The sequence below is a fragment of the Geotrypetes seraphini genome, chromosome 7 (assembly GCF_902459505.1).
Source record: "Geotrypetes seraphini chromosome 7, aGeoSer1.1, whole genome shotgun sequence".
NCBI lineage: Eukaryota > Metazoa > Chordata > Amphibia > Gymnophiona > Dermophiidae > Geotrypetes > Geotrypetes seraphini.
In genome coordinates this window covers 58,003,558-58,019,643 of record NC_047090.1, presented here as the reverse complement: position 1 = coordinate 58,019,643, position 16,086 = coordinate 58,003,558, and the positions used below count along the sequence as shown (strand labels likewise).

At 45.1% G+C, this 16,086-nt stretch overlaps 1 protein-coding gene across 3 annotated transcripts in view; it reads left to right on the top strand.

Moving 5' to 3' along the window:
• The window catches only part of SMC1B (structural maintenance of chromosomes 1B), an 896,774-nt gene that overhangs the window by 101,460 nt on the left and 779,228 nt on the right, over positions 1–16,086 (top strand). For all 3 annotated transcript variants that reach the window (XM_033952101.1, XM_033952100.1, XM_033952102.1), the window contains exon 4: positions 13,219–13,422. In XM_033952101.1, the coding sequence (XP_033807992.1) occupies positions 13,219–13,422 (204 nt within the window). The remainder of the gene's footprint in view (positions 1–13,218; positions 13,423–16,086) is intronic.

Here is a 16,086-nt window from a genome sequence, read left to right as displayed (position 1 = left end):
ACCAAAAACCCACAGTCCCGGTCCTGCAAAAATATGAGCTCCACCCTCCCTGCAGTTCGCTAGGAAAATCAACTGCTTTTACACCTCAGCAGCAGCAGGACCAGCCACCACTACCAAGAGCCCTTTGCTCCGATCCAGCCAGGCATGTGAGCTCCTCCCTCTGCAGTCCATTGGAGAGATCAATCTACCTGCTTTTAAATATCAGCAACAGTGGGAAATCAACTGCTTTTACACCTCAGCAGCAGCGGAACTATCCGCAACTACCAAGAGCACACAGACCCGATCCAGCCAAGAGTGTGAGCTCCACCTCCCCCTGCAGTCCACTAGGAAGATCAACTGTTTTTTACACCTAAGCAGCAACAGGACCAGCCACCACTACCGAGAGCCCTTTGCCCTGATCCAGCCAGACAAGTAAGCTCTTCCCCCAGCATTCCGTTGGAAAAATCAATATGCTTGCTTTTAAATATTATCAGAAGTAGGAGATCAACTGCTTTTACACCTAAGCAGCACCAAGACCAGCCGCCACTATCGAGAGCTTTTGTCCCAATCCAGCCAGACGTGTATGCTCTTCACCATACAATTTGTTGGAGAGATCAATCTGCCTGCTTTTAAATATCAGCAGCAGTGGAGATCAACTGCTTTTACACCTAAGCAGCAACGAGACCAGCCACAACCACCGAGAGCACACAGACCCGATCCTACCAAGAGTGTGAACTCTTCCCCCCATGCAATCCGCTAAGAAGATCGACTGTCGGCTCCGGGCGGCTTTCCCGCAGAGGAGAGAATCCTGCATTCACCGTGGGCCTCATCTGGGGCAGCCTCCTTGGAGCGACTGGGGCACGGGCAGTGTGTCTGGGAGGGAATGCATGGATGGGAGAACATCGCAGGGGAGGAGACATAGGCATCCTGGGACTGTCGGCCAAGTCTCTTCCCTGAAGAAGCCCTTTCTGGAAACGTCAATCGCTCCTCCTAAACTTACTTGCTCCACATCATCACTGACGCTGAAACCGTGGATTGAAGACAAAGTTTTATTTTATTTTTCTTTCCAGCCTATGATTTATCTTTAATCTTATCTATTGTTTTGCCTTTTGTCTTTGTTTTGTTCTATTTCTATCATTTAAATTTCTCCAGAATTCTACTGTTCAACGGCTCCCCCTTCTGCTTCTATTCCTTTCTCTCCTCTCTTCTACCTTCCAAAGTATTTAGATCAATGCTGTCTTGTTAAAATGTTTATTTTATTTTTATTTTTCCTCTAACTCTACTTTTCACTTCTCTATTACCCTCCAGGTACTTTAGTTAGATTGTGAGCCTTCGGGACAGTAAGGGAATTTTTCAAGTACCTTTCTTATTTCTAATCTTTAATGTATATTTTCTGTAAACCGCTTAGAACCTAACGGATGTAGCGGTATATAAGAAATAAATTACATTACTTCCATTATTTTTCCAACAACTGAAGTGAGGCTCACCGGCCTGTAGTTTCCTGCTTCATCCCTGTGACCACTTTTATGAATAGGGACCACATCCGCTCTCCTCCAATCCCCAGGAATCACTCCCGTGTCCAGAGATTTGTTGAACAAGTCTTTAATAGGACTCGCCAGAACCTCTCTGAGCTCCCTTAGTATCCTGGGATGGATCCCGTCTGGTCCCATCGCTTTGTCCACCTTCAGTTTTTCAAGTTGCTCATAAACACCCTCCTCCGTGAATGGCGCAGAATCCACTCCATTTTCTCGTGTAACTTTGCCAGACAATCTCGGTCCTTCTCCAGGATTTTCTTCTGTGAACACAGAACAGAAGTATTTGTTTAGCACATTTGCTTTCTCCTCATCACTCTCCACATATTTGTTCCCAGCATCTTTCAGCCTAGCAATTCCATTTTTTATCTTCCTCCTTTCACTAATATATCTGAAAAAATTTTTATCTCCCTGTTTTACATTTTTAGCCATTTGTTCTTCCGCCTGTGCCTTCGCCAAACGTATCTCTCTCTTGGCTTCTTTCAGTTTCACCCTGTAGTCCTTTCTGCTCTCCTCTTCTTGGGTTTTTTTATATTTCATGAACGCCAACTCTTTCGCCTTTATTTTCTCAGCCACTAGGTTGGAGAACCATATCAGCTTCCTTTTTCTCTTGTTTTTATTGATTTTCTTCACATAAAGGTCCGTAGCCATTTTTATCGCTCCTTTCAGCTTAGACCACTGTCTTTCCACTTCTCTTATGTCCTCCCATCCTAACAGCTCTTTCTTCAGGTACTTTCCTATTGCATTAAAGTCCGTACGTTTGAAATCTAGGACTTTAAGTATCGTGCGGCCGCTCTCCACTTTAGCCGTTATATCAAACCAAACCGTTTGATGATCGCTACTACCCAGGTGAGCACCCACTCGAACATTAGAGATACTCTCTCCATTTGTGAGGACCAGATCCAATATCGCTTTTTCCCTTGTGGGTTCCGTCACCATTTGTCTGAGCAGAGCCTCTTGAAAGGCATCCACAATCTCCCTACTTCTTTCCGATTCCGCAGACGGAACATTCCAGTCCGCATCCGGCAGGTTGAAATCTCCCAACAGCAGAACCTCCTCTTTCCTTCCAAACTTTTGGATATCCACAATCAGATCCTTATCAATTTGCTGCGATTGAGTCGGAGGTCTGTAGACTACACCCACGTAGATAGAAGTTCCATCTTCTCTTTTCAGAGCAATCCATATCGCTTCTTCCTCTCCCCAGGTCCCTTGCATTTCGGTCGCTTGGATATTGATCTTTACATAGAGAGCTACTCCTCCACTTTTATGACCATCTCTGTCCTTCCTAAAAGATTATATCCCGGTATGTTTGCATCCCATCCATGTGATTCACTGAACCATGTCTCTGTGATAGCAACAATATCTAGATCTGCCTCTAATATCAGGGCTTGCAGATCATGAACTTTGTTGCTTAGACTGCGAGCATTTGTGGTCATCGCTTTCCAGCTATTTTTCAGCGATAATCTCCTTTTTCGTATGGATTTTTGTGTCGTTTCACTTTCCGTTGCAATACTAAGAAATGAGTTGCTGATATTGCTTATGTTGCAGCCTTTACTACTATCACATCTTTTCTTTTGCCGGGGGTGGTCTCTATAATTGTCCTTCGTACATACACCACCCCCACCTTCTAGTTTAAATGCCTAGAAAAATATTGTCTAAATTTCTCTGCAAGGTTTCTTTTTCCTGCTGTAGTAATATGTAGCCCATCAGTGCAATATAGCTTCTTGTCCTTCCATATATTTCCCCATCCTCCTATGTACCTGAAGCCTTCTTGATGACACCAGGCTCTGAGCCATCTATTAAAGTCCTCTGTGTTTTTCACTCTTTGCTCTCCTTTTCCATATGCAGGCAGTATTTCAGAAAAAGCTAAAGTCTTTACAAAAGGTTTCACGCCCTCACCAAGCTCCCGAAAAGCTTTCTGTGCTGCAAGTGTGGAGTTGTTGGCCAGGTCATTTGTTCCCAGATGGATAACAACATCAGTGTTAAAATCCTTAGTTTCTTCCTTAATTATAGTCAGTATTTGCCTGGAACTCCTGGTAGCTGAGGATCCTGGAAGACATTTCACTATTTTGGTCTCCTCGCCCTGTGTTCCAAGGTTAATGCCTCTGATGATGGAATCCCCCAACAGTAATAGTTTTCTGTTTTTTGGCTTTTTTATTTGTACTTAGGGTGCTCTTGTTCTCTTGAGTTTCCTTCATTGGTTCAAGTCCCACCTCCCTTCTGTTTTCCTGAGTATCGCAGTGCACTAGTGGAGCGAAGGAATTCTGTAGAGGTAATATTAGTGAAGGTGGATGTTTCTGTGTTATATGTCGCAGTCTTCCTGAGCCTACTGTGACCCATTTATTCCTGGGCTGTTTTATTCTTTGAGGTAGAGGTGGTAAGTTGGTATGATTTTGTGGAGTGATGGAAGCTGCTTTAATTGTATTCAATTCCTGTTTAAGTTTGCAGAGCTCCTCCTTAATACTGGCAAGTTGAAGACAGATGGGGCAAGCCTTAAGCCTCCAAATAGTATGTCTTGGAATTAAAGCACCACAGTGATTGCATAGAATAAAGGTCATCTTGATTGGTTGTGAAGTGACCAGAAATATAGGCTCTATACCACCTAAAACACAGTATTTTAAACAAAAATGCAGGTTCTATCAGTGCTACCCTAAAACACAGGATTTATAACAGGATTTTCCCTACTTTAGTCACCCTGAGCCACAGGCACCAGAAATATAGGCTCTATACCACCTAAAACACAGTATTTTAAACAAAAATGCAGGAAGAGGAAATAAGATTTAACAGAGGAAAGAGAAGGATTTATTTTTTTGTGCTTTTTTATATTTTTTTTTTAGTAAGAAACAGGGAGAAGAGAAATTAAGCAGATATAATGCTGAAAACCAGTGAAAAGAGCAGAATATGAAATGCTGAGTAACTTAGCTTTTAGAAGTTCACAGGGCAGCCTTGTTTCAGCAAGCTTAGGTTCTTTCAGTCACAAGACTCTGTGCTTCCCTGCACCAACTCAACAAGGGAGAACAAAGCACAGCTTCAAAAAAGAAAAACAAAACAGTTCAGTGTCCCAAAGCATAATAAATTGCAATACCTTTTTCCTTAGGCAGATTTGGAACTTGCCTTGGAGACACACACTTCCATAGGTTGAACAGAATGAACCTCTGGGCCTGGTTCAAATTCTAGTTCCATGGCTTGTGGAACTTCAGAGAGTTCAGGAGTCAAACCAGTATCAGCCTCATCAATTTCCATACATTCTGGGCTATGAAGGTCCTGCAGAGCTCTTAGTCCTGAGCTAGACTGCCAGTGCTGTTCCTGTGACCGTTCTCCTGCTCTCCAGTTCTCCCTCTGCCTTTCCAACTGCCCAGCTCTGAGGTTAAGGAACTTACAGCCCCGCCCAACCTTCCCAGGTGCAAAGCATTTCCGGTCATCAACCTTGGGAAGGTGAGGGGGAGGGGAAGTCTATAGCTCAACCCCTAGGCTCCCTCTGCTGGATTTAGTGGGAATATCAGGCAAGAAGGCAAAATGTTCTTTATCTTGAACAGCATAGGAATTACCTGCTCTAGGCATGGGTTTTGTACTAGGCCCAATCTTAGCAGGCTTACCTCGCATACCACATACCCCCCCCCTTAAACGACTGCTAGGGGTGGGCCTATGCTTATCCAGGTCTCTCCCACCTGGGATAAAGCATCAGCATTAATGTGTAAATGGCCAGGCCTATGTATGGTGTTATATCATTAAAGTTTGCAAAGCCAGGTACCACCTGGTAAGTCGGGCATTATTGTTTCTCATAGAATTAAGCCAACTCAATGCCGCGTGGTCCGTGACCAACGTAAACTCTCGGCCTTCCAGGTAATGGTCTAGGCTCTGCATGGCCCACTTGGCCGCTAAACATTCCAGCTCAACCGTGGCATAATGTTTTTCATTATCATGCAATTTTCGGCTAAGGTACAGAACAGGATGTTCTAAGCCTTCTACCTCTTGACTCAGAACTGCACCTAAACCAGTTTGTGAAGCATCCGTTTGTAGCACAAAGGGACGTTGGAAATTTACTGATGCCAACACTGGTTCAGAGCACAGACAAGTCTTGAGGTCGTCCAGAGCCTTTCTACTCTCCAGGTCCCACCGCAACTTGTCTGGCCTATTTTTTTTAAGCATTTCAGTTAAAGAGGCAGCGCGGGTAGCAAAATGAGGAATAAACCTACGATAGTACCCTACCAGCCCCAAGAATCCCCGCAACTGTTTCTTGGACTCCGGTTCTGGGTACTCCCTAACACATTGGATTTTATCCACTAAGGGCTTTATCAAACCCCTCCCTACCAAGTATCCTAGATACTTGACTTCCTTTTTCCCCACACAACACTTTTTGGGGTTGATAGTAAGACCTGCCTCCCTTAAGGCTTGTAATACCGCTCGCACTTGCTCTATGTGCTGATCCCAGGTTTGAGAGTGGATGACAATATCATCCAAGTAGGCGGATGCATACTCCTGATGCCCCCTTAGGACTTGATCCATTAAGCAGCCGCTCCATGCAAGCCGAATGGCATTCTAGTAAATTGGAACAAGCCTAAGGGGGACCCAAAGGCAGTCTTAGGTTTAGCAGTGGTTGTAAGAGGGATCTGCCAATAGCCTTTAGTGAGATCCAAGGTAGTAAGGTACTGTGCCTGCCCCAACTTATCTAACAATTCCTCCACTCTGGGCATAGGGAAGGCATCAAACTGGGAGATAGCATTTAACTGACGGAAGTCAATGCAGAACCTGGGAGACCCATCTGCCTTGGGCACGATTACAATAGGGCTTGCCCACGGACTCCGGGAAGGTTCAATAACCCCCAGTGCTAACATTTCTTCTATCAATTCCTGCACCAGCCCCTTCTTCTCTTCCGACATCCAGTATGGTTTAACCCTTACTACCTGTCCTGGCCGAGTCTGGATATCATGGCTTACTAGCGTTGTATTCCCCGGTATGGGAGAGAACACATCCCCAAATTCTCCTAATAAACCTTCCACTCCTTTCTTCTGTGAAAGAGTAAGTTCCTCCCCCATATTAATCTGCTCAGGGAAATTAAACTCCCTAACCTGCGGACCGCATTCATCTTCTTCACAGCGTTTAGCAATGAGGGCTAAGGTTTGACGCTCTCTCCAAGGTTTAAGGAGGTTCACATGATAAATTTGTTCCCTCCCTTTAGCATCATTAACCTTATAATCTACCTCATTCACTTGCTGTATAATAGTAACTGGCCCCTTCCACTGAGCAAGGAACTTATGGGGGTCAGTGGGAATTAAGACCAGGGCCTGTTCACCTACTTGCAACTGTCTGTCCTGGGTTTTTTTGTCATAATATGTTTTCTGTTTCCTTTGGCTTTTCTCCATCTGAGTTTTACCCTTTTCTACCAATTTCTGAAATCTTTGCTTGAGTCCACCCAGGTAAGATATTATATTAGTCCGACACTCAGGCGGGGGGTCCCATTTATCTTTCAAAATATCTAATAAACCCCTGGGCTTCCTCCCAAATAACATCTCATTGGGGCTAATACCTAACGATACTTGGACTTTCTCCCGACTAGCGTATAACGCCCAAGGTATCATCAAGTCCCAATCAGTCAATTCCTGCCGTGCTACCTTCTTGAGCATCAGCTTTAGGGATTGATTGAATCTTTCCACTAAGCCATTCCCTTGAGAGTGGTAGGCTGCTGTTTTTATATGCCTTATCCCAAACCTCTGCCAGAAGGCCTCCATTTCACGGGAAATAAAATTGCTCCCCTGATCTGTGAGCACCTCCCTTGGAAACCCTACTGAACAGAATAGACTGACCAACTCCTTGGTAATGTTCTGGGTTGAGGTTTTCCTCAACGGGAAGGCCCATGGAAACCTAGTAGCAACATCCATCACTACCAGTATATATTGGTAACCTCGTGGTGTTTTCTGTAATGGCCCGACAATATCCATGGCCCACCTACCTAAGGGTTTCTCCACCCACGGAATAGGGATCAATGGAGCTTTACAAGGTTTTTGTATCGCTAGCTTCTGACAGATAGGGCAAGAGGCACAGAACTGAATTAACTCCTGACGCAATCCAGGCCAAAAAAATCTCTGTAAGATCTGAGTCTCAGTAGTCTCCACCCCCTTATGCCCCGCCAAGGGATGGTCGTGTGCCATTTGAAGCACCAAGGATCTAAACCCTTGTGGCACTACCAATTGTTCCACCTGGTCATCTAACCCTCCTATGGTACTAACCCTGTATAATAGACCTCTTTTCACTTTCATATTAAAGGGCCCTTTATAAGTGCTTCCCACCTGTTGCCATGCAGCCCGCAGAGATGGGTCAGCTTTCTGCTCTGCCTGAAAGGTGGGAAAAGTTTCTAGTACCCTTTCAGGAATCGAGGGAACTTCCCCATGCTGAGCCGCATGGCCAAGGGCCTGTCTCCTTTGCCATTTCTGGCGCTTCCCCTGCGCTTTAGAGGGGCGCGGCCCTTTCTCCTTTCCTCTTTGGAAAACTTCTCCTTGAAAGGGAAAGGTATCACCTAGGGTCTCCTCAGAGGTTTCCTTCCTTTCACTCTGGGCTCGCGTATTAACCAGAGCCTGTTCCGGGTTCCACTCTATGGGCCAACTTTTCCAATCCCGGCCCAAAATCATATCATAAGGTGCCCCAGGAACCACAGCCACTAACAGCTTCTCCTTTTTGGCTCTATATTGGACTCTCACCCAGTGAGTCATATAGTCATGGATGTCCCCGTGAATACACCTAATAGACATTTTAGGGCCCTTTAGACTGGCCTGCTCTCCCTTATCATAGATAGCGTCCCAAACCTGTTCTTTTATCATAGATTGGGAGGCACCACTATCCAGGAAAGCCACAATAGAGTGACCATTAATCTGTACCGGCACTTGATACACCTTTTTGCCATCATCCTCGGGGAATTGTGTCCTCAATAAATTCATGTTTTTCCCACTCTTAGTCTGTACATGTCCCTGAGTATCTCCCTTCCCACCAGCTATATTCTTGTTACTGGTGGTTTTAGGACCTTGAGCTTGTCTCAATGACTGGGATGCCCTCTCAGGGAATCTATTCAGAGGTCTCGACTGACTTCCCTGTCTCCTACTTGACCACCTACTCCCTTGGGCCTCTCCCACCGGGGTAGTGGTGTACATGGAATCTAAATAGGCCTCTGCCAGGTCGATTACTTGGGCTAAAGAACGACTACCCTGTCTCTGGATCCAGGCTTTTAAACTCTTTGGCACCGCTTCAAGAAATTGCTCGTGCAATACTTCGGCGAGTAAAGCCTGGGCATCCCCGAGACAGGGTTGTAGCCACCTTTCAGCTAATTTCCTTAACCGGTGCAAGAGTGCTTTGGGCCTTTCCTTTTCCCCCATTTGGGCACTCCTGAATTCTTGCCGGTAGTGCTCCCTAGTAAAGCCTAGATAATCCAAGATGTGGTTTTTAATGGCCCTGTAGTTACTGGCTAGCTCAGGACTAAGAGTCTGATAAGCCGTCAATGCTGCACCAGCAAGGCACGGTATCAGTCTTGTAGCCCATTGTTGCTCTGGCCAGCCTGCTGCCACCGCCATCCTTTCAAATGCAAGTAAAAAATCATCGGGAGCATCTGTGGGGCCCATCTTACACACTTGCATGGTATGCAAACTTTGTAGTCCTACCGGAGATCCGATGATTGCCGGAGATCCAGCTATAGGTCCACCCGTAGTCCCCTGAAATAACTGGGCTAGTGTTCTTGTCTGGTCCGACATGGACTGAATCAATTCTTCGTGCCGCCTCCCGGTCTCCGCCTGACTCGCTCGCCAGAGGTCTTGGTTGGCTTGTAGCACGACTTTCAAATCCTCCGTCTGCTTCTGCCGCTCGGAAGCCAAGAGGGTAAACAATTGCTGGAGATCCTTGGTGAGGCCGACAGACTGACGAGTCTGAGCCTTTGGATAATGATAGCTGGACTTGGAACTCAGGAACACAGCTGGGCTCACTCCGGCATGGTTTCTCCACTCCCTTCCACGACCTTCACCGTCACGGACTCTCCCCCAGATCACTGTTGCTCGACAGCTGCACAGGTGCACTTGTCAACTCCAACAGATGAATCAAATAAACAAAACTTTTAGTCCTAACTTCAGGCCTAGTCCTTCACAGTCTCTCATGGAGGTAGAAAAATCAAAATCCCATGAATTATACCAACTTTTGTCACCCGCACTCTCAGGGCAATGTGTCCAGGACTGCGGGAACAAGATTTGTATCCTTGTGAGCCGCGGAAGGCTCCACAAGGAATGAAAAAGACACCAGGTTTAGAGCAAGGATTTTGCCAAAAGTCAGGTAAGTTTTCTTGAAAATCAGGAATGGACTTTATTCTGCTGCATAGCAGTAAACAAGAAGAAAAAAACAAACTTTTCATCAGGATTCCAAACAAATAATGCAGTCTTCAAAAACTCAATTTCAATATTATATGCTTTAAAGTTCAAACTCACAGCTAAAGTAAGAAGGACTCTGTATTCATGAGCCTCAGCTTTAAAGTTCTTACCAAAAAAACAAAACTAACAAAACAAACAGTCTCTTCCTTTTGATAGAAACTGGTCCAAAGATCAGTGACACAGCACTGCGCTTCTTCAGCAAATGGAAATGCTGGCCAGGTGGTGTGCTCCACGTGCTGTAATTTTGCTACACAATTGAGCCCTCTATCCCACCTCAAAACGTGGGGCTAAATCCCCCACCACACTGGCTGGAAAAAGAAAACAAAAAGAATTATTTTCTCCAGCACAGGAAGGAGCTCAGCAAACCACTAAGCTTAGGTTCTTTCAGTCACAAGACTCTGTGCTTTCCTACACCAACTCAACAAGGGAGAACAAAGCACAGCTTCAAAAAAGAAAAACAAAACAGTTCAGTGTCCCAAAGCATAATAAATTGCAATACCTTTTTCCTTAGGCAGATTTGGAACTTGCCTTGGAGACACACACTTCCATAGGTTGAACAGAATGAACCTCTGGGCCTGGTTCAAATTCTAGTTCCATGGCTTGTGGAACTTCAGAGAGTTCAGGAGTCAAACCAGTATCAGCCTCATCAATTTCCATACATTCTGGGCTTTGAAGGTCCTGCAGAGCTCTTAGTCCTGAGCTAGACTGCCAGTGCTGTTCCTGTGATCGTTCTCCTGCTCTCCAGTTCTCCCTCTGCCTTTCCAACTGCCCAGCTCTGAGGTTAAGGAACTTACAGCCCCGCCCAACCTTCCCAGGTGCAAAGCATTTCGGTCATCAACCTTGGGAAGGTGAGGGGGAGGGGAAGTCTGTAGCTCAACCCCTAGGCTCCCTCTGCTGGATTTAGTGGGAATATCAGGCAAGAAGGCAAAATGTTCTTTATCTTGAACAGCATAGGAATTACCTGCTCTAGGCATGGGTTTTGTACTAGGCCCAATCTTAGCAGGCTTACCTCGCATACCACAGTCCGCATCTGGAATACTGCGTCCAATATTGGTCGCCGTACCTTAAGAAGGACATGGTGTTACTCGAGAGGGTTCAGAGGAGAGCGACGCGTCTGATAAAGGGGATGGAAAACCTTTCATACGCTGAGAGATTGGAGAAACTGGGTCTCTTTTCCATGAAGAAGAGGAGACTTAGCGGGGATATGATAGAGACTTATAAGATCATGAAGGGTATAGAGAGAGTAGAGAGGGACAGATTCTTCAAACTTTCGAATAATAAAAGAACAAGAGGGCATTCAGAAAAGTTGAAAGGGGACAGATTCAAAACGAATGCTAGGAAGTTCTTCTTTACCCAATGTGTGGTGAACACCTGGAATGCGCTTCCAGAGAGCGTAATAGGGCAGAGTACGGTGCTGGGGTTCAAGAAAGGATTGGACAATTTCCTGCTGGAAAAGGGGATCGAGGGATATAGATAGAGGATTACTGCACAGGTCCTGGACCTGTTGGGCCGCCGCATGAGCAGACTGCTGGGCACGATGTTCCTCAGGTCTGACCCAGCAGAGGCATTGCTTATGTTCTTATGTTCTCAAATATAAGTTGATCCGAATATAAGTTGAGACCCCCATTTTTCCCCCCAAAAGGAGGAAAAATGGTTGACTTGAATATAAGTTGGACGGCTTAATATTCAAGGGCCCGGCCCTGCCAGGCTCTACACCCAGCCCCTTTCCCTCCCCTCCCCTGTCAGGCACTGCACCCAGCCCCATTCCCTCCCCCCTGTCAGACTCTGCTCCAAGCCCCCCTCTTCCCCCTGTCAGGCTCTGCACCCAGCCCCCCTTCCCTCCCTCCCTGTCAGGCTCTGCACTCAGCCCCCTTCCCTCCCAACTCCTGTCAGATTCTTCACCCAGCCCCCTTCCTTCCTTCTCTCCCTCCCTCCTTCCCTTGTGAAGGCACTGTGAAACCTCCATCAATCAGTGACCTTAAATGACAACTCAATTTGCTGAATAAGTAATATATTTATTAGTAAACAATAATAGTCAGCTTACAGAACAAGTTTTCAGCAAATGGAGTCTACAGAGAATATACAGAAAGCCAGCCTTCTGAATACCTAGTGTCTGTCCTGATTAGTCCAATAATGCACTGGCCTTTTATACATTCTTAGCAACCTGAGACCACGTTAGTTCATGTTACATTCTCAATTTCTATTGAATATTCATAATTGTCATTTTGTTACCATTTCATTAATTGGTCAATACATATACTTTTCTGAGTAATATTGAAGCGTGATATCTATTGCCAAATGGCTTTCCTAACTTCCCCTTGCCATATGTTCTTTTAATATCAAGAATCATCAATTTCCGAGCAAGGCCCAACCCATTCCTGTACTTATTTGCACAGTTCTCAATTCCATATCCTTATGTTTGATATTGTTTTCTGGTAAGTCCATATGACCTAGGTTATAGAGATGTGGTAATTTCCTTCTGATGCTGGTAATCTCCATTCTCACAAACAAACTTCTTGTTTTGTCATGGGTCAGCAGATGCCTGCTAGCTTCTGTGTGAAAGATGAATTTCACATGAAACTGCTTATGTTAGCAGAGAGAGAGAAATCATGTGAGAGGTGTAATACTTCTAACAGTTTGTAGCAGAGTGCCTTCAGGCCTATAATATTATTATTGCCATGTCTCTGTTAATCTGAAGATTTACAGGGGTATGTCTTCACCTCCAGTTTCATGGAGGTCTTAGGTCTTCACTTGTACACCTATACAGGTCTTCTGTCCTTCACCTGCTTCTCCTTCCTCACCTGTCATATTCTGCACCCAGCACCCTCCTCCCAGGTTCTGCACCCTGTCTCCCTACCCCCCTCTGATGATCCCTGATGGTCTATAAGTGCAGCGGGCAGGAGCGAACTTTCCATGCTCCTGCCCTGCTGCTAACTTGGTCAGTGGTGGCTGTGCAGGACTGTGTTTCTTCTGCCGCTCAGCAGCAATGAGCAGGAGCGTACTTTAGTGCTCCTGCTCAGTGCTGAGCGGCTTCTTGACTAGTGGTCACTGAAGGAAATTTTATTACTTCAATCAGTATGTCCCAACACGAGCATTACACTCATAATAGCTGCTTTAGAAGGGAGTGAGGTGGAAGGGAAAGCTAAGCTGCTACTAGATCATTATTCTTCTCTTTTATTTCTCTTTTCACCCCTCAAGCAGGAATATTACCTGGTGAGTAATGTTATGTATGTTAATATAATTGAACTTGGAATTTAATGCCTTGCTATGTTTTCTTCAACATTACAATTATACTGTATAACTTTTAGGGAGAAGTGGAGTCAATTGCAATGAAAAAACCCAAGGAGAGAACTCGGCTTTTTGAACAGATAAGTAATTCATGGGAGCTTGCTGAAGAATATGAAAAAAAGAAAAAGATAATGCATCACGCAGAGGAAGATGCACAATTTAACTATAACAAGAAAAAAAATGTAGCAGCTGAGCACAAGCATGTAAAGCAAGAGAAAGAAGAGGTGAGGTTGAAACTTATAGAGTATGTTTCTCTATAATTAGCTTTCTCTGTTTAAAAAATCTGGCAGAGGTGTATGTGTCTGCATACAGTATGTGATTGTGTTCTGTATATTCCTACATTACTGTCTGTACCCTCATCAAAATAAATTATACAATGTGATACCCACCAGTGAGCTATCTCAGAAGTAGCTCCCATGCTCTGGAATTTACTCCCAGAGGGGCTACATCTAACTCCAGACTACCTCTACTTCAGGAAGCTTGTGAAAGCCTCGCTCTTCACTTAAGCCTTTAATACATAGGGTGATTGACTATATACTCATTTTGCACAAAAACTATCTTGCCACACACACTAATTAAATCAGTCTTTTATACCTTGTTTAACTGTATAAACAACTTGCCTCGAGTTTAGCTCCCCCCCAGTCTGTTTATCCCAATCCACTCTGTACCACCCATCTTGTACCCATCTAATATCTGCATTTGACCCCTTGGCTGTAGGATAAGTTGTACGAAGGCGAATCAAAAATTAAAGACAATTGTTAAATTGCACGATAACTGGAACAGAGCTAGCAAAATGCAATATATGTACTTGTACATTGCCTGTTGGATCATTCGTCTACGCACTCACTCGGCCTTTAGTTTTGTGGCAGCCATGAGGTCAGAAATACGGGCGCTCCATTGCAAGATTGCACCATCAAATAACAATGTACAGTAGTGCACTTTCTATGGGCAGAGGGAGTGAAACCTGTGGAAATTCACTGTCGGATATTGATTCAGTATGGACATAGCACCTTGAATCAATGAAAGGTTTATGAGCGGATAAAATTTTTTAAAGTGGGAAGAACAGGTGTAACTGATGAAGGTTGTTCTATCACCAATCAACATTGCGCACACAAAAGCACATTGACAGGGTGGGTATCTTGATTAGAGAAGACTGATGGATAATGGTGTCTCAATTGGCTGCAAATTTGGATGTTAGCTATGGATCCACATTTGCTATAATGCTTGATGACTTGGGATACAGTAAAGTCTGCACATAATAGGTTCCCAAACAGCTTACTGGTCCTGAGACCATATGAAGAAGATCGAGATCCTGAGTCCAAATGAAGAAGATCAAGTATTCTGGAGAGAATTTTCACCAGTGATGAGACCTGGGCTACCTGGAGAGCTGTGTGCTCTTCAGGTAGCGCAAAATTCAGTGATCAGAACTTTGTTTAGGCTGAGGAGATGTGAGCATGTGACAATGCTATGTGAGTTTGTATTGGTTGAGGCTGATGGATAGGATTCGCTTCAAGCTAATGCTAAATGTTTATATGTGCTTGCACTCCTAAACATCTCATTGAAAGCATTCTGTCACATGTTCCGCCTCGCCCACTTCAGTCTGCAGAACAATTGGAGCTGCAAATTCCATCTTTGAAGCAGTTGAAACTGACAGTGGCTAGGGTTATATATTCCATTGTATAGGGCCTAGGGAATGGAATAATCTTCCTGAGTACATTCAATAGTAGCAGAATATACAGAATTTTAAAAAATTGCTGGTATCTTTTTTTGCCAGATGAAATATAGGGTTTGAGATTATGTTATTAATGAAAAGGAGAATATGATAATAAGGTGCTGATTGCCTATGCATTTTATGATTTGCATTTCTTGCTTTGTCTTGTGGGAGTATTTATTGTTGATGGTGTATGTATTTCTGATGCATTGTTCTCCCTAGGGCCTTTTAGCTGGGCGGTCCGCCCAGCTAATTTAGACCAGTGCCCGGCTATCATCTGCTGCTTCCGCTGCTGCTGAACATTAAAAAAAACAACCAAAAAAACCCGGCTTGGAGATTTCAGCCCGTAGCTAACTTATGCTCCGGGGCTCTATTGGGGGAAATGCTGCCAGGTCCTGCCTTCGCGGAAACAGAAAGTAGGCAGGACCCGGCAGCAAGAAGAGCAAATGCTTCACTAACCTGTCTCCCGCCTTAGCCCGTAGCGAATTTTTGCTTCAGGGCTCTCAACATGTTCGTGCCGGCTTCCCTTCTCTTCCCTCCAAAACTGGAAGTTATGTTCGGGGGGGGGGAAGGGAAGCCGGCACGCACATGTTGAGAGCCCTGAAGCAAGCGTTCACTACGGGCTAAGGCGGGAGACAGATTAGTGAAGCATTTGCTCTTCTTGCTGCCGGTCCTGCCTACTTTCTATTTCCGCGAAGGCAGGACCCGACAGCATTTCCCCCAATAGGTGGATCGCGATCTTGGGCCAATCAGCCTTCCTCTCCCTGACGGCAGAATTGACTTCGGGGAGAGGAATACTGGTCGGCTGAAGTAGGGAGAGCTTGGGGCGGCGTCAGCTTTCGGGCCTGTTATTAGTGGCGGTTTGGGGCCTGTTATTGGTGGCGGTTTGGGTCCTGGTCCCCGATGGCAGTGGCAGTGGCTTGGGGGAGGGCAGGGAGAAAGAAAGAAAAAGGGCAGGCAGGGAGACAGAAGGAAAGAAGAGAAACAGAAAAAAAAGAAAGGGAGGCAGAGAGAAAGAAAGGGCAGGGAGAGAGGAAGGAAAGTTTGGGGGAGGGAATGAGGTCTGGAGGAGAGGAAGCATATAGGCTAAAAGAAGGGAAGAAAAATTGGATGCACAGTCAGAAGAAGAAAGTGCAACCAGAGAATCATGAAATAACCAGACAAGGTAGGAAAAATG